General features: G+C 39.6%; 2 protein-coding genes across 5 annotated transcripts in view; one reads left to right on the top strand and one right to left on the bottom strand.

The window, feature by feature from the left end:
- Positions 1-13,332, top strand: part of ZWILCH (zwilch kinetochore protein) — a 36,668-nt gene extending 23,336 nt beyond the window's left edge. For 2 of the 4 annotated variants that reach the window (XM_044980830.1, XM_044980828.1), the window contains exon 19: positions 9-2,004. The gene's annotated coding sequence lies outside the window, so the exon portion shown is untranslated. Of the gene's footprint in view, positions 1-8; positions 2,005-10,701; positions 10,831-12,395 lie in introns of those variants that run through there. The other 2 variants (XR_006572571.1, XR_006572572.1) reach the window with 2 other exon arrangements.
- LCTL (lactase like) lies at positions 37-16,267 on the bottom strand. The gene is made up of 11 exons (XM_044980831.1): positions 16,248-16,267; positions 12,884-13,044; positions 8,261-8,348; positions 7,860-7,969; positions 7,361-7,489; positions 7,159-7,254; positions 5,253-5,307; positions 5,002-5,163; positions 3,685-3,959; positions 3,144-3,270; positions 37-228 (listed from the first exon to the last, which is right to left on the bottom strand). Exons 2-11 carry the CDS (start codon positions 12,929-12,931, stop codon positions 113-115), a joined length of 1,206 nt encoding a protein of 401 aa, XP_044836766.1. The 5' UTR covers positions 12,932-13,044; positions 16,248-16,267; the 3' UTR covers positions 37-112.
- Between the last annotated feature and the right edge of the window lie 7,281 nt (positions 16,268-23,548).

Genomic DNA, 23,548 nt, shown 5'->3' with positions numbered 1-23,548 from the left:
CATTACAGTGTTACGTAAAGGAGGCATCTGTGGAAACCTTTAAAACAATGTTAGAATAAGAATGGCATTTTATTGCCTATGCAAAATGAAGATGTTATGTAAACTTGTAGTTTTAGTTGTGCTTCCGAAGGAGGAACATTAATAGAATGGCACTGATAAGAATGCAGAGTGTGAACACCGTTGGTACAACAATCTCAGTCACCATTTCCATGTGAGTAGTCAAGGGATCTGAAATTTGAGAAGAGAAACAATAATAGATAAGATCTTTTCTAATGGAATAATTTTAGTTATTTATTCATTCTATTTTTTAAGCACAGATGAATAACTTTGAATCTTCTTGAACATAATTTGTTTAAAGCTAAAATTAATTTTTTTACATTGGCATCTGCATTAAACTGGCGTCACTAGAAACAATAGAGAGAAAGAAATTGTAAAAGATAGAATAAACATGTTTTATATATTTTGAAAATCTGCAGCAAGTTTATGTTAAGCTCTCCTCATCTACATCTTTTGTGGTAAATTCTGAAACACGTCAGTGCTCAAAGGGTTACAAAAAATTGTGCTTACCATGAATTAGTCTCAGTATATTAGCAGCAATATTCCGCTGTTCCTCTAATTTTCAAGGAAAAGGGAAAAAAGAAAATAGTCAAAGAAAAATGTTTGGAAAGCACTCTAACCCTTTGAGGACTGCATTGTATCTCTGTGGAATTAAAATTAAATTGCTTCTTTAAACTTTTATTTGGTGATTGTAATACAAATTGTTTTGATGCACACACATTTTTTAATTATATATATAAGTAGCCCTCAAAGAGTTGAATGAGAAACACACTTAAGCTATAGTGATATGTTAATTCATAGGGATGGACCCCTCGTATCTTAATCCTACAGTATTGGCCACACACATGTACCATATCATCCCATCTTCCTTAATGATTTCAGGTGTCCACTCCAATAGAGTTTTTCCCCCAGTTCAGGAACTGATGACCCCTTCACAAGCCCCAGCATGGGAGCTGGAGCTGGAGGCAGAAGGGAGGTGTTGGAGGCAGGCCACAGCACTGTGGATATTCCAGGCAGTGCTGTGGTTTGTAGGGCAGTCTGGGGAAGCTGCCTTAATTTAGATTCTGAGAGCCTGTCTAATTTATGCCAGGAGCTTCTCCAGTCCCCAGAGCAACAAAGCACAAAGGTGGTTTAAAGTCACCTCAGCTCTCCCTCCCCCTGGGCTGCGAGTTCTCACCCCTAGTTTTTAAGCTCATCATTCAGAGGCTACACATTTGCCTTTTCTTTTTCCCTGTTGCATGATTGCCCTGGGTTTAGTTTTTGTTTTTGTTTTTGCTTTTATGTTTGAAAAGGGCAAACAGTCACTGAGAAATGCTATTATCTGCAGAAGTAAGTTTTTAACAGCTGTGACTCCTCAGTGTTTTGACTATAATTCTTAAGAAAAGAAAATTCAGAAATATTAAAAAACTGTAATACAATCCTGTTAGCTGCACTATTTTGAATTACTAGTAGTAAATTAAGAGGTACCATTTGATTCTGAAGTTTGTCATAATTTTTAAAAAGATTTGGCTTTCTGTTTTCAAGGAGAAAATATTTCATGAACCCAGTTTTAATGTTCAGTCACAGAAATGTTTTCCCTTTAAACCCATATAATGTATATTTACTGGATGAGTAAAACAGAATAAATGTAATTACCTGCAGCAAGGAGTTGGTTTGTGATAGAACAAGTCTCTATAGCCTTTTGGTGCCAACTTTTCACCTAACAAAATCGATATTATTTATTATTTGATGTGATACTAATAGTTTCGCCAAACTATGAATATATTCAGTTTTATTAGCACCATTTTCAATGCCTCTGAATTTTAGTCATTTACAAAACTTTCCAGTATTCTTATTCTCACACTACATGTCAATTGTATGACATTTTATGTTACTTTGTACATGAATATTATTTTAATAGGTTTTCATGTTGTTAATTGTTTGGGACGATACAAAATAAACTGGAAAACCCACTCAATATTATTTCTCAGGGTTTTTCTTGTTTTAGATATCATGCACATGCAATGTCTGGAAAGCACAAAAGGCAATGTCTCTAAACACAGTAAATTAATAATGTGGGTATTGTGATTACAAAGTTTTATTTAAGTAGTTAATTTACTGATGTGTTCAAAAACATCAAAAGTGTTACAAAAGAACAATAATAGTAAGATTATATTTCATCATTCTCTTTCCTCCCTCATCCCCCTCTAGGGTGACCAGATATCCCGATTTTATAGGGACAGTCCTGATTTTTGTGTCTTTTTTATATATAGGCTCCTATTACACCACCCCCTCCGCCCCCCGTCCTGATTTTTCACACTTGCTGTCTGGTCACCCTATCCCCCTCCCACAAATTGACACAATCCTAAATTAAATGATTACTATAGTAATCTAATGTCAAATCCCACATACCTTACTCATGCGAGTTATTTTTTTTATCAAACTCAAAGCAGAATTTGGTCCTAAATTAGGAATAAGCAGGTTTAATGATAGAACTCACCTCTCTTGGATTTGGGAATCCATTTGCACTGATGATCATCTTGTAATAGTGGACAGATGCCTTTGGGTATCGGGGTTTATTCCCCTTTTTAAAGTCAACATGGTATAATCCAAATCTTTCAGAATAACCTTTATTCCATTCAAATTTATCCAGCAGAGACCAGACAGTGTAACCCTTTACATTAACGCCATCGTTTATGGCTGAAAATAGATTTCAAATTTGTTAACAACCAGATCAAGTTTATGTCTTCACTAGAAACACAGTGCTAAGCAAGCCCTATTTTATACCAAAAATGAAGGAAAAATTTGGGGTAAAATTTTCAAAAGCATCAAAGTCACTTATGTGCCTGACTCATATTGAAAACCAATGAGACTTAGGCACTTTTGAAACTATTATCCTTAGTCTAGATGCACTGGAAGATTTCATAGGAGTAATTACGGTATGTATATTAGGTGCAGTTTTTATTTTGTAAATATGGAAACTGATAAATTATTCCAATGTTGAACCCAGTATAGGTCAGAATTTCAGAGAGTTAGAATATTAAAATGCTTAAAAACAAATTTTGGAACACATTTTATTGTGACTTAGTCCATTTTTTAAAGTTCACCTTTTAGCATCTCATTAATATACCCTTTCAGATATTCAATTCTCCATTCATCACACAACTGAATACACTGCAGCTTTTCTGAAACTCCATTCTCTGTTACGTAAATGAGAGGATTCCCATATTGTGTCTACAAAGAAAAACATTCATATTGGGATAATGAAATAATATTATACTTCATACAACTACAATTAATTTTTTAACAAAACTAAATTTCTAGAAAACTGGTTTCAATCTGTTTTACTATATATATTTTTTTCTACTATGGTTACATTTAAAACAAAAGCATAGTTAAAAATTTAACTTTTTTCTTTGGGTTAGCTGAAGTTTATTATAAACTATTTCTATGAATATAGTGCAAAGAGGTTACAACTGAGATTGAGGCCCCATTGTGCTAGCTATGTGGCAATAAACAAGCCTTAATGTGCAGATAAGAATACTGGTGGATGTGTGGGTATTTATGCCTGACACTGAGATACAGATTCATACCCTGTATTAAGACTGTTAGTTAACTTCCTTTAAAGAAGACTTAGTTTAAAATTACCTTAATGAAGTTGAGTAACCTTCTAAATCCCCAGGGCACAGAATATAGCCATTTAGATCCTGGATTTGGCCACTTTGGATCAACTAGTTCTACCAAGTCACGATCATTGTGGTAACTGGGCCCTCTGAGAGCGGAATAATTTTTCTGTATAATGTAACGAGTGGTAAAATGACTTAATCCCAGGAAATCAGATGTACCCTTAATGTAGCTTTTCTCTTGCACTGAGAAGGTTGGTAATCTTGATGTACCCAGGCCTTGTTGAACACTCTTTTTACCTATTAAATCAAATTTAAAAAAAAAAAGATGGTAAATGCATCTTCCGCACATGATTGAATCTTTCTGCTTTTTCTTTACACCACAAAAGCAAAACTAAGCTATCCTAAATTTTAAGTGCTAATATTGTGTAGCCTTGAATGAGCACTTTCTCTCTGAACACAACAATCTTCCTCTTTCTACCTTTAAAGAAAGGATAGTAAAGGATAAACTTTATAGACTCATAGACTTTAAGGTCAGAAGGGACCATTATGATCATCTAGTCTGACCTCCTGCACAATGCAAGCCACAGAATCTCACCCACCCACTTCTATAACAAACCCCTATGTCTGAGTTATTGAAGTCCTCAAATTGTGGTTTGAAGACCTCAAGCTGCAGAGAATCCTCCAGCAAGTGACCCGTGCCCCACACTGCAGAGGAAGGCGAAAAACTTCCAGGGCCTCTGCCAATCTGCCCTGGAGGAAAATTCCTTCCCAATCCCAAATATTCCTCCCTTTTATTTTACCAAAAATCAACAACATGTTCAGGTCATTCTTGTGGGGTGCTGTTAACAAACCCAGAATCTCCTTACAAAGACTACAGCTCCCTATCAAAACAGGCAGTTTTAGATTTTTGTGGCTACGACTAAAGAAATGTGGTTTAAATTGGGATTTTCAGAGGCGCAACAGGAATGTAGGTGTCCAACTCCCATAGTCTCCTTTGAAAATCCCAGTCTTAAAGCACATCATTAGGACTCAGGTATTCACCGCTAACTTGCCATGTGTCCTTGGGCACATAACTTAACTTTTTTCTTCTGTTTCCCCATCTTTAAAAACGTAGATAATTATACTTTTTAGAGGAGCATACTACTGTTTGTTTTTAATTAACAAAAATATTATTATTGTCTTTATCTGGAATCTTTCAGAAAAATGATTTTTATTAACAACCCTCATCCAAAACTCTATCCTTAATTTGGACTAAAATGCACATTGATTGTCACTTTCCCATCATAAAATGTTGTAACTATATTATTTATTCAAGGTGTAAATAGTCACCATGACTTACCTACATAATTCTTCATAACCTCAGGATAGTCTCCACTGTAAATAGGATTTGCAAACCATCCCAAGTAAAACTGTACGTATCTTTCAGCAGCTTCAATGTCCTTCTGGCTAGTTAGATCAACAGGTTCACCCCAGGCACTAGTTAGAGAAATTCCAACCATACCTTAAAATAGAAAGTGACAGTTCAGCAGTTATGCATAATCTTTTAAGCCCTTACTGCAGAGGCATAATTACACAATGAATACTTATTACCTTGTTGCTTGCTACGCCACGTCTTATTATAAGAATGCCAGACCTTTGCATGAGTCTGTAATTAAAAGAACATATGTATATGCTAACCTATCGTGCAATAATCAGTACAGGAAGAGTCAATGAATCTGACAGATATGGCAATATCCTCTACAAACATCATTGAATTAAGCTAAACCTTATTAATTTAAACTTCAGTACCTTTGGAGTTCATTATATTAAAAATGCAAATATGTATGTATTACTGTGAGATTGTATGTAATGTCTCTAGGGAGGAGACATGGCTAATGTGAACCCTGGAAAGTGTTATGAATTTCAAATGTCTCTTTGAAACAATGTGCTAGACAGGGGTTCTCAAACTGGGGGTCGGGACCCCGCAGGGGGTTGTGAGGTTATTACATGGGGGGTTGCGAGCTGTCAGCCCCCATCCCAGACCCCGCTTTGCATCCAGCATTTATAATGGTGTTTAAAAAATTAAAAACACTTTTAAATATATTTAGGGGGGGTCGCATTCAGCGGCTTGCTATGTGAAAGGGGTCACCAGTACAAAAGTTTGAGAATCACTGTGCTAGACAAAGTTCATTGGGATTCCTGGGAAATACTTGGGAGGAGGGAAAGGCAACTTTTCACTTCCCGACCCAATCTTTTGAAGTTGTGCCCTGAGCAGAAACCCATTGTCTGCTGATCACTGTTATGTGAGGACAAGATCAGAGGCCTAGACTGGATAAAAGAGTGATTCTGAGATTCATGGGGGTGGTTGTTTTGAGCCAAGGCACTTATGAACAGGAAAAAAACCAACAGAACCCTTGGTGGGGTTTGAAGGACTGTTCACCAGCCAGAGCCCCTCTTGGAGTTGTGGTGATCTTTGGGAACCTTATTAGCTTGTGTGTAGGTTTTTATTTTTTTAATATTTTTTCTCTGTAATGCGTTTACCTTAAAGATGAATGTACTTGCTTAGAAAGAGCTGTGTGGTAACTTATACTGGTAGACAATTATGCTATTTATAGCCTCTGAGGATTTGGAGAAGGCAAAGCACTGCTGAGGTCTTGTATTCTGCTGGGGAATTCACAGTGTAGGTAGGGAACCAGTGCAGCCTGGATACACCCCAGTCTGGAGGGAGAGAGATGCATATGTCCACCCAAGAAAGGTGGTGACAAGGGAGCTAAGAACCTGGGAGTGGATGGACGATGGAGGGTACTGTTGCCCTGAGCTGTGATAGAAGCATGGAAGATAAACTTGTTGCAAAAAATGCACATCTGGAAATTGTTACCGCAGGTTTTTCCAAAAAACAAAAACAAACAAAACGGTTTCTCATGGAAGCTTTTGTTTTACATAAGATGTCAACCAGACTTATGTGAGAATCCTTTGCAGCTCCCAAGGTGGCCTTGTGAAGGTGACATGCAACATTTAATGGAGAGTTCTGTTTTACTGCAGATCTGTTCTACTGTGTGTCTGTATTTAAATGAGAAACTTTTTCTTTAAATGAAGTTTGTTCACTTTGGGTGAAATACTGACCTTGCTGAAGTCAATCACAAAACTTCCATTGAGACTAATGAGGCAGGATTTCACCCTTTGTTCATAGAAGTTACCTTAAAATTTTCTCTTCTGATCTATTTGGCAGTATGTTCAATGAGACACTTAAATAGAGGGTTTTTTTAAAAAATGTCCTCTGAATTGTTGCAGCTGAGTGCTATGTCATGCATCCAATACTAGTTAAGCATGCACTATCTCAGCACCAGTAGTTTATAATTCCATTTAAATTAACTCTTGAATGCTTTTTGGTATGCTGTTCAGAAGTTCAGTCTTTGCTACAAAGCCTTCTTTTCCTGGGGAAAAAAAAATTAAGGCCCACTTATCTCAGTCATAAAATGAGCTAGCAATACAAGAAAGAACATATTTCTAGTTTTACTTTAATTATATGATGTGCTGCTTTGTATGCCCCTATTCCGCTGAGCTTCAGTCCTGGTGCATGTTCTCCTGTCTCATAGCCCTCTTCAGCAACCGCCTACAAGTACATGAAAAAAAAAAATGTAACTGTAGAGTCACTCCCAAAATTTGGGGACCAAATCTATGTAGCCCAAAAGACCTGTAGGAAGCCATCAGTAACTTACCCAAGGGTTATTAAAAGTAATCCAGTATTTCACACGATCGCCAAACTTCTCGAAACATAGATTTGCATAATCATTAAAATAACTTATCATGCTTATATTCTGCCACCCACCATACTTTTCTTGGAGCACCTGTATATGTAATAATCACAAGAATTAACAGATATGTAACTTAGAATTCACTATGCCATTGCTTTTTGATAAAGGTTATATTGTATGTAACTCAATATAGAAACTAGCTAGGCTATGATGTGACTTAAGGTGATTTAGTGAAACCAAATTAGCAGTTTGAATGAGGCAGAATTCAGTGACTCACAGTGGGAATGTAACAGTGCTTAAGTATATAAAATGATAGCTCAGAGAAATTATTGGTAACTTGAAAGCATGCTGGAATATTTACAGTGTTTTCTTAAAATGATCCACATGGTGTCTATTTTTACAAACAAGTTAGCTACCAGAAACCCTAGATTAGACAACATAATAAATTTAAATATTCTCAGACCTGTGGAAGATCCCAGTGGTAGAGGGTCACAATAGGGATAATCTTGTTCTCCAAAAGACTATTAATTGTATCATTATAGAACTTTATCCCCTTTTCATTCACCTGTTCTTCTGGGGAAACAAATGTTGAAGAAAATTAATTGTTTTTACATCATTGAGATATTAATAATTGGAAAATGTTTTCTAAAATGACGTAAGCTATATATATCTAGATAGATTACATTGGTATATGTATAGGCACCTGTATACCGTGGAAAGGGCTGACATGATAGAGAAATGGATATATATTTACCAGTAATATGTGACAAATATACCATGTCATTTTTTATGGTATTCTCAAATGTAGCAAAATTGTTTTCCCTATATGTGCTTTTAGGTTTATAGTTAAATGGTTATGCTTACTTTTAATACCAGTGGGCATAATACGAGGCCATGAAATAGAAATCAGGTAATGATTAACTTTCAACTCCTTCAGTAACTGAATATCATCCTGCAAAAAGAAAATCCAATTAAAATATTACTCACTAATCCCAACAGATTAATTCTTCAGATTATTAATCTACAAATTAAAGCAATTTTAACGAAAGACTTTGAGTTGAGGAAATGTGAAAGAAGAGAGGATTGCACAAAAACAAAGTGCTTTGCCAGTTATTTTCTGTTTCCTTTGAAAAAATGACTCTTTGTAGAAGCTGGTGGGGCATGAATTTATTCAAATACAAAGAAGTCGTAAGCCTGTGTGTTTTACCTCAGTCTATTTGCCATGGAAATTGTGAATGTAACGTTAAATTCAGAATTCATTGACTTCACTGTGGAATCAAGCGTGGAAAGAAAATGTGTTGTGAAGGAACAAGTTTTCTTACAAAGCGTGTGTAGCATCATCTTAAAATATTTGTAACTGACCCTCCCTTTCAAACTAAATACATAAAATAGAGAGGGTTGTGGATAAGAGCAACCAAGTTTGGTTCACATACCTCTGCCCAGGTCAGAAACTATGTCCGTGAGATCTAGCTGCAGGCTAAGGGGGGGGATGTCTGGGGGTGTTAATTCCCATGTTTGTGTAATTGCTAAGAAGGAGTCAATGTTCAGCCCTGGGCCTCTACCCATGTCCCCTCCTTTTGCATACATAACTTACTGTTCCTACATTTTTTCATGTCCAAATAGCTATTTGCACATGCAGTGAGATAGTTGGGTATCCAACTGCTTGATTTGCATGTGCACATATGGAGTATGTGGGCACCTATATTTATGGATACAGCCTGGTGTATGTCTGCAAAATTAGGCTGAAGAATTTGGCCCCAAACATATTAACTCTTTGCTAGAACAAATTCATGCTGGAACTCTTGAATATAATGATTTTATACAGGGTCATCTGCAAATAAATCACCCACGCTGCTAGACTCCCAGTTTTGTGTACAAGGTTCTGTTAATTTGGAATTTATCTAAATTTTCTAGCATTGTCATATTCTGAAACCATAACACATGACACTCGGATCTGCTATACAGAATTTTTCGGTCTCGTCTCTGTAATACCAGTAAACTCTTCAATTCAAATCTGCCATTGTATTTACATGATGCAAGAATGATTGGGAAACTTACATATAGTGTTCTATTTCCAATGGTAGAAAAATACTATAGTGGTTCAACATACCTGTTTTCCTGCCCGCTGGTATAGGAATATAATATAAAGATTTCAAATATAAGATTGTAGAGACTGACTGAACTTTGTTTCCAGGTTAGACTCTAGTACATCCTGACCACAAATAATTAAATTACTACTTTCCAAAATCCTGTTCACTAGATTTTTAACTCGAGTTATTTTCTAGCATTTTGGTTTTCCTTACTAAGAAAAGTAAGTTACTAGCTGCAGGGCAGCTGTGTAAAGACACCATGCAGCCAAGTTCAGAGCAGACACACCAACATTTCTGTGCTGTCTCAAACTGGAACCAGCTCCACAATGAAAACCAGCAACCTATTGGACTCTGATTCTTCTTACCATGCATATGCTCAGATATGCTACCTGGGCATATTTTTCAATGATATAAATGGGCCTGCAACTTCTTTTTTAGGCATGAATTTGGAGGCAGAACTGAGCTTTTTTTGTTAGGTTCTTTAAAAATCAGGATTGAATACTAGGGCATTACATAATATAATGTGCATTATATACAAAGACAGGCACGGAAGCTCAAATGTTAAAGAGGAATTATTGAATAGTATACAATAGATTTAGGGTATTGTCATTTTTCACACAGTTATAAATGGGAGTTATTTTATTACATAGTGCAAATATTACAATAGTGTAATAGGGAGTGATTTTATATGCAATATTTCTACTTAACAAGAGAGTGAAAGCATGGTTCAATGGTTAGAGCATGAGCTTGGCGCTCCAGAGACTCGAGTTCAGTTCCTTGCTTTGGCACAGACTTCGTAGGCCCCTAAAACTTGTGATGGTTTTGAAAATCCCACTTGGTGCCTAAATACCTTTAAAAATCTGGCCCTTGCGCGCTTTCTGTGCACTACCCTAACTAACAAGGTGAAAATCAATATATTAAAGATTGTGAGAGGCTCAGAGACTATGGTAACTGGGACTATATAATTGCCTAAAATATAGAGATAAACCAGTTCCTTCTCCTTTATGACACAGGAGTTAATCCAGCCCTAGTTTGGAAATATCTCAAGAGCTATGTGGGGTTGTGAGGAAAGAGGTCTATCTGGATGTTTACATTGCTCTCATCCCTGGTATCTGAGGGGTAGACTGAGATAGGAAATTGGCCAGCTAATTTCCATGAGTTCAAGACTCCCAGAGGTAGAGCTATCTTCTTTTGTTTTTCTCTTTTTGCTGGCAGTGTCTAGAAGGCCCCAGTATAATTTCATTTGAAACTATGCAGAGACTTGTACTCTTCACAGTCCTCTAGGTGTTAAGGATGTTCTTTGCTGTTGGAGGGACAACAGGTTTCTGACTCTGGAGTTCGTAGGTAAGCGAAGGCTGGGCTGCATTTCAGATGTATGTTGCTGACAGTTTTAAGTAAATATTCTGGTGCTGCTTTAGGCCTAGACTGTGTGCCCCCTTCCCTCACCTTGAGATCCACACTTGGATTTTCATCTCTCACACAGAACAGGGCTAAACTACTTCTGCAGTACTGTTCCCATGATCCAAGGAGGAGGAGGATCTGAATTCAGGGCAAGCCAGTGGGGGACACATCAAGCATAATCCGTCACAGCAGAAATGATAATGCAGTCTGGAGAGACCATCCCCAAGGGTTCTAGAGGCAGCCAGAGCCATGGCACTGTGCTGCCTGAGAGCTGGAAAGGGCCGGTGAGGTCATAGATCCACAAGTTTTTGTGGCAGTCTTTTCTGGTTGTAGGGGAAGGGAGACCAGTGCATAACCTGTACCCTTGCAATAAAGGGGAATTCTAGGAGCCGAAGATATCCTCCCCTAGAGTGGGATTTACTGTAGAAGGGCAAGCATGACCTAACCCATAGACCACAAACAGCATTTTAACAGCTTGTCAGTTCATCTTAAATTCCAGTGAAAAAAGGCTTTTGTTTGGACTTGAACATTCCTCTGCAGTTTCTGAGCTGGGGTTTTGCAGTTTTGTGCTGGTATGAAAACCAGGCTGTAAAACTGACTAGAGACCATTTTTATTTCCCAAGAAGTTTATGAAAGCAGACTCAAAGAGTGTGGCTTGTTTAGCCTGACCAAAAGAAGGCTGAGGGGAGATATGATTGCTCTCTACAAATACATCAGAGGGATAAATACAAGGGAGGGAGAGGTGTTACTTAAGTTAAGCGGCAGTGTGGACACAAGAACAAATGGCTGTAAACAGGCCATCAATAAGTTTAGGCTCAAAATTAAGCAAAGGTTTCTAACCATCAGAGGAGTCAAGTTCTGGAACAGCCTTCCAAGAGGAGCAGTGGGGACAAAAAACCGAACTGGCTTCAGGACAGATTAATAAATTTATGGAGGGGATGGTATGATGAGATTGCCTACAATGGCATTTGGCCCACTGGCGACTGCCAGTAGCAAAAATCCCCAAGTGCTGGAGATGGGACACTGGATTGGGAGGGCTCTGAGTTACCTGGGAAAAAATTTGCTGTAATATCTGCTTGGTGGGTCTTGCCCACATGTTCAGCTTCTAACTGATCACCATATTTGGGGTTGGGAAGGAATTTCCCTCCAGGTCAGATTGGCAGAGACCCCTAAGGCAGAGACCTCCTTCTGCAGCATGGGGGCACCGGTCACTTGCAGGGTTAAACTAGTGTAAAAATGGTGAGCTCTCTGTAACTTGAAGTCTTTAAACCATGATTTGAGGACCTCAATAAGTCAGCCAGAGGTTAGGGGTTTATTTCAGGAGTGGGCGAGGTTCTGTGGCCTGGAATGTGCTGGAGGTCAGACTAGATGATCACAATGGTCCCTTCTGACCTAAAAGTCTATTACTCTATGAGATGACATGGAAAAAAGTCAACAAACAACAGAAATGACCAAGTGTCAATTTTTAATCTCATTTCTTGTAACAAATATTTAATTTTTTTCCTTAGAAACGTGGACCTGATCCTGCAAACCTTTATTGAATGAGGAAAATTGAGATCTCAAAACCTCTTCTGAATTTTCCCATTGTGAGTCAATAAGGTTTTATTTATGATTTTACCTTACATCCGAACCCTCCACTCTAGACTTTCAAGTTTAGTCAACTCCACTAAGTAATGGAGTAATAATAGTTTCACTACTATTCCAATTCCTGTAATGCTGGCTCAGTATAGAAGAGCCATTTGGAATCTTTCTTGCTGTGTATTTTTCTTTTCACTGGGACAACAATTCTAAAAAACTATCCTTAGGACCTTGAAGACTGGACACTTACTGCTGTAGCAAACAACAGACCCTAGCTTAACAGCTCGGTGTAAGAATCTAGTTGCAGACTTCAAGAGCAGCAGATTAAAGCATCTGTCATATTTTCAGTTCAATGTGACTAATTAACAACGGTTCAGTATTTTTTCTATATTAGGGATATTTCCTGTTTTAATCATACCTTAACTTTGTAGTAGCCTTCACATGATGAATCTGCTGTTTCATTCATAAACACTTTCCCTTTTTTGTGAGTAAAAGCATCCCAGATACTTGGTCCTTTCCCATCCTTGTCCCAGGCTCCTTCAGTCTGGTAGGCAGAACTGCCAACACCCCATGAAAATCCTAAAGGTAACAACAAGTACATACATTGATGACAATCTGGAGACTAAACCTCAGAACTGGCTTTAAGGACTAAATGTTCATATGTGTAAGTAACTGGGATGCCCTCAGAATGTTGCATCTGAGTGTGAAAAGTAGGTGGCTTTGTGTCTAATTAAACACTTTATACATACGCATACACACACAAATATAAGTGGTTTTGCACATGCAAACAGGCACACCTGTAAATTTTTTAGGTGCATTAATGGAGTGTGGTTGAAAATTGGGCCCTAGACTACAGTCACTTTTTTTACTATGTAAGATACCAGTTTTCCAATATACCAAGAAAGATTTAAATATAATGGGCCTGAATCTCATAAGACCTCTTTTTATCCCTTAAACTGGGCATAAATCCATTAGAGGGGCTCTGCATTGGCAAAGTGGTATATTAAAGAGCTTTACTGTAAAACAGAATCAGGCTCCAAATCTTTTTTTACATGCAATATTTTTCTATGACTTTTTCAGTGAAAACATATTTAGCTATTTTGACATAAAACATAACAAAGGGACCATTCCATGGTAGGGATGTTAATCTTATTTTTTCAGTGTCTTTTAGTAAAATGCAATTAATCCATATTCACAAATTACTTAAAACACAAACATGAAGGCAAAATCTGTGCCTAGATTGTTTTGTTTTTTTAAAACACTTGTTTAGATTGAATAAAAAACTGTTTGTATATTTGACAGAAGGGCCAGCTGTTCGTGGTCCAACTTTTGATGGTGAATCAGATGTGATTAACAGCTTGAAACAACCCCCCTCCCCCAGATGATTCATTCAAATTACATAAGAATATAAGAATGGTGATAATGGGTCTGACAGATTGGCTGTCTAGCCCAGTATCCTGTCTCTGTCAGTGGCCAGTGCCAGATGCTTCAGAGGGAATGAGCAGATCAGGGCCATTTTGAGTGATCCATCCCCTGTAACCTAATCTCAACTTCTGGCAGTTGGAGGTTTAAGGACAACAGGAGCATGGGGTTGTGCCCTGACCATCTTGGCTAATAGCTATTGATGGACCTGTCCTCCATGATCTTACCTAATCCTTTTTTGAACCCAGTTACACTTTTGGCCTTCACAACATCCCCTGGCAACAAGTTCCCCGGGTTGCCTGTGCATTGTGTGAAGTACTTCCTCATGTTTGTTTTAAACTTGCTGCCTATTAATTTCATTGGGTGACCAATAGTTCTTGTGTTATGTAAAGGAATAAATAACACTTACTTCTGTACACCAGCGGAGACTTTTAGATCTCTATCATATCCCCCCCTTACTCATCTCTTTTCTAAAATGAACAGTCCCAATCTTTTGAATCTCTCTTCATCTGGAAGTTGCTCCATGCCCCTAATCATTGTTTTACTTCCCTGCAGTTTTCCAATTCTAGTATATCTTTTTTGAGATGGGGTAACCAGAACTGCACCGAGTATTCAAGATGTGGGTGTACCATGAATGTATATAGTGGCATTATGATATTATCCCTTTCCTCATGGTTCCTAACATTATTAGCTTTTTTGACTGCTGCTGCACATTGTGCGGATGGTTTCAGGGACCTATCAATGCTGAGTCCAAGATTTCTTAGTGGTAACAGCTAATTTTACTCCTGGGGGAATTCTGCACCACTGCACAATGCAGAATTTTGCAGACATTAACATTGTGCATTCAGAACTTCCTCCCCCACCCCGCCCCCGAAATGGGCTGCAGTGCTGTTGGCTGCCACTAGGAGATGCTGGACCTGGCAGAGCCTAGCACACACACAGAAGACACTGCCGGGTGGAGGGGAGGGAGCTACAATTCCCAGTATGCCCTGAGGGAAGGAGAGGGCAGCGCGCAGGAAACTCCACAAGACTGGGACCAAGCACCAGGCTGTTTCTCCCTCTGGATCTCTGGGGCAGAGGGGGGCAGGTGTCTGGGCTGGGGGGGCACAGCTGGGTTTGAGGGGGGAGGGAGTACAGCTAACTGGGCAAGGGAGGGCCCTGCAGCTGAGCTCTGGGAGGGATGGCGGGTATTTGGGCCGGGGGGCCCTGTGGGCGAGGGTATTCATGTATATTGGCTCGGGGGGGGAGGGGTTGTGGGTATCTGGTCCCTTGGCTGCTCGGGGGGGAGGGGAGGAAAGGGGCAGAGAAATAGGAATTGGGTTGTCATAGGGGTTTCTTTAACGCTCTACTCCTGGGGGAATTTTTGTGTGTGTCTATATTGTTACAGACATACTTCTTGTCAGGTATTTTGAAATAAATTTCCAAAATAATTGAAACTGGCGTGATTATGTAGTATTATTTTGACAAATAACATTTGCAGAATTTTTAATTTTTTGGTGCAGAATGCCTCCAGGAATAATAAAATTTAGACCCCATCATTTTGTATGTATAGCTGGGATTATTTTTTCTGGTGTGCATTATTTTGCACATATCCACACTGAATTTCATCTGCCATTATGTTGCTCAGTCACCCAGTTTTGTGAGATCCCTTTGTAACTCTTCGCAGTCAGCTTTGGACTTAACTATCTTGAGTAATTTTATATTATCTGCAAATTTTGCCACCTCGCTGTTTACCCCTTTTCCAGATCATTTATGAATATGTTGAATAGTCCCAGTACAGCTCCCTGGGGCACCCTGCTGTTTACCTCTCTCCACTGTGAAAACTGACCATTTGTTCCTATCTTTTAGCCAGTTACTGATCCATGAGAGGATCTTTCCTCTTGTTCCATGACGGCTTACTTTGCTTAAGAGCCTTTGGTGAGGGACCTTGTCATTTAGTTCATATTCATTTAGTTAAATTGGGTTTGTAAGAGAGCATTTGGAAAGTAATTAATCAAAAATCACAGGACTTCACTGCCAGATTCACCATAACTTTGTACTTTGTTTGGTCACTTACACCACAGGAAGGTCTGTGTATAATGACTCTCAAATCAGAGTGCTAGCATTTTACACCCAGTTTGCTCTAGTGTTAAGTCACCACACAAAACACAGAGCAAAGGTGAGTGGGGTGTGTTAAATGCATTCTACAAGAGGTTATGGTGAGGTTGGAGTTTCACCTCTGCCTTTTCTCTCTGCCCTGAATGGCTCTGTATTATGCATATAATCTCTCTTCAAAAGGGGAATCTTTTACCAACTTTCTTGTACTAAACAGGAATGGGCCTAGAATATTATAAAACCAGACAGATATAGATTAAAAGTACCAGTTGGAAAAGTGCCATAATAGAAGGAGCCAGGGTTATTCTTTGTCCATTGGAAATCCTCAGCTGTATTCAGACACCGCACCAACCCAAGCACATACCACACTTTCAAAGCATACGTCTTCATCACTATTAGTGTCCGCACTGCAAAATGTCCACTTCAGAGCCCCACCTGATAAAACAGAAGCATCATTGATGAATGTTGCATCTCATTCACACAGAAGCATCTTGTCATTGCTGACAGGGAACCCTGATTCAGAATATGCAGGCTCAGGGGGCTTTTAAGGCTGATACAGGGCAGGTGGAAGATTGATCTAACCTTCTGTCAGGGTTCTGAGGGTGAGAAAAGGGCTGAGTGCAAAATCCCTGCCATCAGAGTTACTCCCTGCGGGGGGGGGGGGGGGAAGTCTCTTTGTTGAAAACTTTTGGTTTGGATTTCAAATTTCCCCTACCATGTCTGTAACTCATATCCTGCACACTGTGCTAGTGCATGATAGCCAGAAGGTGAAACTCATTAGACTTACATTGTCCACACTGAATGAAGTATGTAACAAGCTTCATATGATTTTTAGATTTATAATTGTTGCAGTTGTAGAAATCTCAGCTCTTACCTTGACAGTGTACCTTTAAACATATTCCAGCATTGAATTAAAAGAGTAGTATTTATATCCTGAAGTTAGTTCTAACTGCTGCGATTCTTGGCTGCAGAATCAGGCTTTCCTATAGGGGGTGCTCAGTTATGCCCATTACAATTAAGGCTGGAAAACAGTTTGTTACAACTTCATCTTCTCACAAACTTAACTTTTTCTAAAAGGTCACCTCTGACATGCCTGATTCTCACCTGATGGTGATTTTTTTTTTGGGAGACTTTAAGAAAAATCCCTTAAGGTGTTTGAGTTTTAGGAGCATAAATATACATTCAATTTAAAAAAAACAAATCATGCTTTTTTCGCTATAGTTTAAAAAAAACAGAGTCTTTGAAAGGTGAAACCTGGCATGAAGATAGCCCTCAGAGGAGTAGTGCTTCTGTTTTCTTAAAATATTATGGTGCACATTTAAAGTGTCACTTCACACTCATGGGCATACTTTTCAAAACTTGACATAAACATTCACAATCTTAAAAACTATTTAAACAACTTTTTCCAGATATGTTCTGCAGAACTCAGTGAGACCTAAATATCGAGCAAACTTAAAGAAAATGGGGTAATTTTAAAGTTATGAATGTTTAATATCTGCAAGCCCTGGGAACCCACTCAGCTCAAAGAGATAAATATGGCACAGGGATAGACATGGAGGTTTAGCCGAGTAACTGGAACTGCCATTGGATCAAAGATATGATGCTGTGCCCCCATCCCTTGCTGGCCTTCTGCGCATGCTTACGAGGAGTCAGCTTGGAGACTTCTTCTGCAGCATGTGGGGAATGCAAGAGGTCTTCTGCATGGCCCCTTTGTGGATTCCTTTTACATAGCCTCCAGTGCAGGGCATAAGTGCTACAATTAGATGACATAGGGTGGGTTCTCTCCCCAAGAGGAAGTGGCATTTGAAATGCTTTCTTCGTCCTTTCATATTTGAGAGATTTCTGTACTGGGAGCAACTAAGCAATAAGAATTTACTTTTGACTAACTTTCTGCAATGGTTCAGCAGTATCTCCTCCTGCCTGCAAATCTAGGACCTGATCCAAAGCTCAATAGAAGTCTTTCCATTGACTCCACTGGACTTTGGTTCAAGCCTCTAGTGACCCCAGTGTACTGGACCACAAACTCCTATTTGGCACTTATAGCTATTAACAGGCTCTAGGTAAAGATAAAAGGAACGAGTCAGGCTAGAATTAAAAGGTAAAGAAAACTTTCTTCAGTGCACAGAATAAAGTACAGTTTCAGAGAACATTTTTCCTACTTAACAGAGGAACTGCACAACTGGTTTGGGAAAATGTATCTGATACTATATTAAAAGATTGTAAACAATGCCTAAAAGAATCTTCTGCCCTGCATTTCTAATTGAAAATTAAACATTGTAAAGAAAACCCTGAACAGCACTGGCTTTGACCATTGGGAAATACTTCTGTTATGGAGCAGCTTCTGGAGCAAAGCAGGAGACTCACATTTGGGGGTTAATCTTGCTCCAGGGATGGAGAAGGCCAAACACATCGTGAAGTTAAGATAGTCTAGTGATGAGGTGACTGCAAGGGGCACAGGTCCACCAGTCTGTCCACGATGGAGCTTTTAAGGCCATCTCCGAGAAGGTCACTTACGCCATCTTGTCAGTCAGAGGGTATTTTGGCATCAAGTGTATGTGTGTATTTATGGGATTCACCCAGCTCTCTATAAATATATACATACATTCAACAGTGGTTATAACATACCCCTTTGTGAACGTGCATGTATTAATTCTATACAGTGACAGTAAAATATTGCTCTTGAGCCCAATGTTTCTTGCATTACCCCCTTGGATTTTTGGTAGAGCTGACAGAGTATTGTGAGGAAACAGCAGGGAGAATAGTGGAGCATGTGTGATGTCAGGAAGGTTGTTGCATTGGTGTTGGGGTAATAGTTTGTGCTGTTGTAGGGAAGCTGGCCTTTTTGGTGTCTGGCTAGATGTTACAATGGTTTGGATTGTATGTAATGGCATCATATATTTGTAATTAGCTGATTCTTATTTTGGGCTAATAATTCACCTGGAGCTAGGGATGGGCACTAAATCAAAATCAATACCTTTTTCTTTTCATGAGGTGACCACATCAAAGACAGCTACAATGCTTCAAAAATAATTTGTAAGGTTATGAATGTTTGTCAAATTCTGAAAAGTATGCACCTACCTAGCTGCCCATGAGTGTGCAGTGACACTTTAAATGTTATAAAATAAACACGCTACTCAATATAATATACAAGAAATACATTTTTAGACAAACATTTTTGATTTCACAACATCCTTCCTGGACTGAATCAATTATCTTTTATAAAGAATTAAGTGCCTGTTAGAGCTACTTTTTGTTCTATTTTTTTTAATATAAGCTTTTCCAACTACAGCACTGGAAGCAGCTAGTTTATCAATGCCAAACTATAAGTAGTAAATCCATTTAGTTTAGACAATAGGACTATTTTAATTCCTAAAACACTCATCCATTTCCTGTACTGTAGGCTTATAAATATGATCTCCTAGCTTGTGTAGCATGCGCAAGCTGTGACGCCCTACCTAGGTAAACCCATATACTGCATTACTTTTCTGCTGTTTTTGACTTACCTGTCCCTCTTCCTTTTCCATATGTTCTGACTGGGAGAGTCCTCCAAACTGCCAGAAATTTACCACAGCATTTAGAATAAATTTACCTTCACAGAATAATCACAGAATTCATCCGATTGTCACAAAACACTAGGAGAAACATCTAGTTGAAAACTGTTCTGTTGATTTAAAGCCACAACAAAACAGAACAATCCTTCTCTATTCAAAATCAATGATGCAGAAAAAGATTTAGCTTAACCAGACAAATCTTTTTGCAAAGGAGATTTTACTTTGTAAGCAAAGTTAATTTTATTAGAGTGATCACCACCTAACTGTACATGTCCCTGAGTTGGGGAGGTCTATGCAAACATCTTTATACTGAACTATATTTGGTATCTGACTGTAGGATTGTCAAGTGGCCATGCTTTTCCTTTCATATTGAGTCATTTTGTTCAAGAATTTCAGAGGGCAGTCTTAAGAGCGTATATACTTTACTTTTTTCCCTTGCTACTGGATAGACCTGGGTTCTATTCCAGGCTTTACCCAGCAGGTCTGTAACAATGTTAAGCAAGTCACTTTACCTTTCTGTGACTCAGTTTTCCCATCTGTAAAATGGGGTTAATGGTACCGATCTCTTTTGTAAAGCATTTTGAGATCTGCTGATGAAAAGTGCTATATAAGAGCTAGGAATTATTATTGTAATTATGTCATTAGAAGTCTTCCTATCTTATTTGATAGTATGCTCAGAAGAGGAGGCCTTCTGCTATCATTGGAACCCCCTGAAACTAAAGGGAATTGGGTGTAGAATTAGGTTGCTGTGAAGATCTCAGTGTCAACTCTCAAGGTCCAAATACTGGCTTCTCCATCCATGTGTACAGTAGAAGAGTGGATCCTGCTTACAACTGCTGAGCCCTTCTCCTGGCTCCACCAAATCCTTCAAAGTAAAAGGCCCTCCCACAAAAAAACAAGTTTGCTTCTGCAGTGTCAGCTCGGTAGCTCAGATATCTCTGATATTGTGGGCCTGCTTTTTGAGAAGAAGTAATTCAATCACCTGAGACCCTGCCTCCAAAACAAAATAGCAGGAATAATAGATAGTATTTTCCAAATAACATAATAGTTAACCTTTTCTTTATTGTGTAAAACAGCTAGCTCCTTCCCAGAATAATTGCATCTCTTCTTTTCCATTTGATTAGGTGCTCTTGTAATTATACCTGGGGGGGATCTAACATACATTAATAAACCAAGGCTTTATGACTCATATTCAGCACCTTTGTCATATCATAGAATAGAAATTCAGGCTAGGGCCTTTTCCTGTGAATGTATCTATTAGATATGTGAGTTAACCATGTTGGTGCTTTAGCAATTAATATTAAAACATTCTTCAGAAGGGTATTTCCCAGTTATGCATTTGCAGTATCTTTGGCTGTGTTTACAAAGTTCTGTAGAAACTGCCATACTTTTATCGATGAGAATGTGAAAGGAGACACCTTGATGGAAACTGTAAATAGAAGCGATATTGATAAGTCACTAGCTAAATAAAAGATATAACCATCAGGAGTATAATCCCTCTACCTTTAAAGTACAGAAAGACAATCTAGAGTAATTATAGTTCTATCAGTACACCATCAATTCACTCCTTTGTAAGAATGGCCATACTGGGTCAGACCAAAGGTCCATCTAGCACAGTATCCTGTCTTCCAGCAGTGGCCAATGGCAAGTGCCCCGAGGGAATGAACAGAACAGATAATCATCAAGTGATCCATCCTTTGTCGCCCATTCCCAGCTTCTGGCAAACAGGCTAGGGACACCATCCCTGCCCATCCTGGCTAATTGCCATTGATGACCTATCCTCCATGAACTTATCTAGTTCTTTTTTGAACCATACAAATCTAGAGAGTCAGACAATTAAGGATTTTATGAATCCCACTACCAGCATTGCTGTAAACTATTACTAACCAAAATGTAATGTTTATTCCAGGGATCCAGCTCCAGTTCCCCACTGTGATTTGAAAGGGTTATGCAGGTCCTCCTGCCTCTTCATCCCACTGCTCATAAGATATGTCACCTTTCCCTTTCATGTGTTATGCCGATATTATAATCACAACATTAGCAACTGCATTGTCACTGTGGATCAACTGCTACCTCCATCTTGCTTTCAATCTCCAAAGTGCACCCTCCACCAGAATTCTGCACCCACTGAGTTAGGAGATTGGGCTCCCATTGTGCCAGGAGCCGTACGTACACAGAGAGAAAGACGGTCCTTGCCCCAGCAATTTAACAATCTAAAGAGACAAGACAGAAAAAGGGTCAGAGGGCAGAGGCTGCTCAAGACCATCTCCTGCCCAAGGCAAAACTTCAGTGTGGCAGCCCCCTCCTACTTCCTAGAATGGAGGTTTTCTCATGGAAGGGTGTCCCCCCCGGGGGACTGTCAGGAAGGGACGAGAGGAGCTTTCTGATACTTTGGTAGTTATGGTAGAAGTGAGTAGGGGCAAGCCCCAGGTTGCAGCCCCACTCTGGTTTGGTGTGGCCACCCTTCCTTGAGGGTAGTGGGGGGCAGCTGGACTGCACTTTCATGAGAAGTGTTGCAATCTGGAGATTCACAGCATTGCTCAGGTTTGGCGTGGCTGCCCCCTGCTGCCATAGGCAGAGTCTGCCACCCTAGCCAGCTGTCTAGTTTGCCTGTAGCTAAAGTGTCCCCTGGGGAAGGGAAACAGACTTGCCCAAAGTCTCACAGTAGGTCATTGGCAGATCTGGGACTAGAGCTAATTTCTCCTGACTCTTAGTTCAGAGCCTAAACTACAGCTGAACTGATGTCTCTCAAGGTTTGTATACTCTGTAAAATGGTTTCGTTAGGTGTGGGCAAAAGAAGGTTTGCAGGGCCACCCAGAATCACAATGGGGATGAAGATACAATGACTCTTAATGCTGCTCTCTGGGAATAGAGGATTCCCTGCTGTCCAATCCTGCAAAGTCTAAAGTTTTTGAAAATGTCATTGTGCACTTTGCCTTGCCACCTTATGTATGTACCCGGGGTCCTGCCACAGAGACTCTAAGGATACATCTGCACGGCAGATGGGGTGTACTTTCGGGCTCAGGTAGACATACCCTAAGGCTGCACCACTACTGAGTAGTTCCCCTTTCTTTGGGGTTAGAAATCCCAACTGTTTAAATCCCACAGTGAGCTCTGGCATGTTGGCTGTCTTCATCACATGCAACACACCGCTTTTGCTGTGCACACCTCCATGACAACAGCACCCGCTGTGGACTTCCTGACCACAAGCTGGTGCCCAAGTGACTAGTACCTCTCTGGGGTAGCCAATGTCAACAGGGCAAACACTGCTTTTCTTTCCATAGGGAGCAGTGATCTCATCCTGGTGGCCTGGCAGCCCAGCATTAGGGGAAGCTCACCTTGTGTGCACAATTAAGTCTCCTTTCTCATGCAAGAGCTATGCAGCCCCGAAGCTCATCCCAGGATTTGTAAACAAATTGGTCCTGCAGCCTTGGTTCTCACCCAAAAGCAGCAGTCTACCTCAGTGAACGTCATACTCCAGGACGGCATGGGACAACTTCTCAGGAGGTGAGCAAAAGCTGTTAGCTTGTAGTCTTTGTCTCCAGCTGTCCACAGGCCTGCCTCACCGCAGCTTCCTCAGATCCCTCCTGACTCTTCTCAAAAGAAATCTTCTTGCTGAGTAAGGACAAAGAGGGGAGCAATTGTCTGCTCTGCCTGTTGAGAAAAGGTCTAGAAAATGGTACCAGCACCCAGGGACAAATGGGACCTTCCTCCCATTCTCCCACAGTTCTGCAGGGCTCTATGAAGGATCAAATAAGGCCTTTTTAAGCTATTCCAGAAACCACTGCATCAGGGAGCTGTGCTGGTAACTGAGGGATAGGTGTGCATGGTAATGCAGCTGCAATCATTGGTGCTCTGCGACTTCTGTTTATTACACTGATCATAACTGTCTGCCTGATTATTACCTTGTGTTCCCCCATCTGGCTGAATCCTGTTGTCTTCTACCTAGATCGTGAGTGCAATGGAGCAGGGGTGGTCTTTTCATTATATTGGTATATGGTGTTTAGCACAGTAAT

Source organism: Mauremys mutica, chromosome 11 (genome assembly GCF_020497125.1).
Source record: "Mauremys mutica isolate MM-2020 ecotype Southern chromosome 11, ASM2049712v1, whole genome shotgun sequence".
NCBI classification, from domain to species: Eukaryota; Metazoa; Chordata; order Testudines; family Geoemydidae; genus Mauremys; species Mauremys mutica.
The sequence above is the reverse complement of the archived record's forward strand: the minus strand, read 5'-3'. Positions and strand labels throughout refer to the sequence as shown.

What these genes read in the sequence shown, in the direction of transcription:
- LCTL (XM_044980831.1), bottom strand. Translation starts at nt 12,931, where the DNA reads ATGAATGAAACAGCAGATTCATCATGTGAAGGCTACTACAAAGTTAAG. An exon ending in GGTTATGAAGAATTATGTAG is followed by an intron (nt 3,960 to 5,001) that starts GTAAGTCATGGT and finishes TTGATTTAATAG; the next exon opens with GTAAAAAGAGTGTTCAACAA. An exon ending in GGTTACTCAACTTCATTAAG is followed by an intron (nt 3,271 to 3,684) that starts GTAATTTTAAAC and finishes TTTTCTTTGTAG; the next exon opens with ACACAATATGGGAATCCTCT.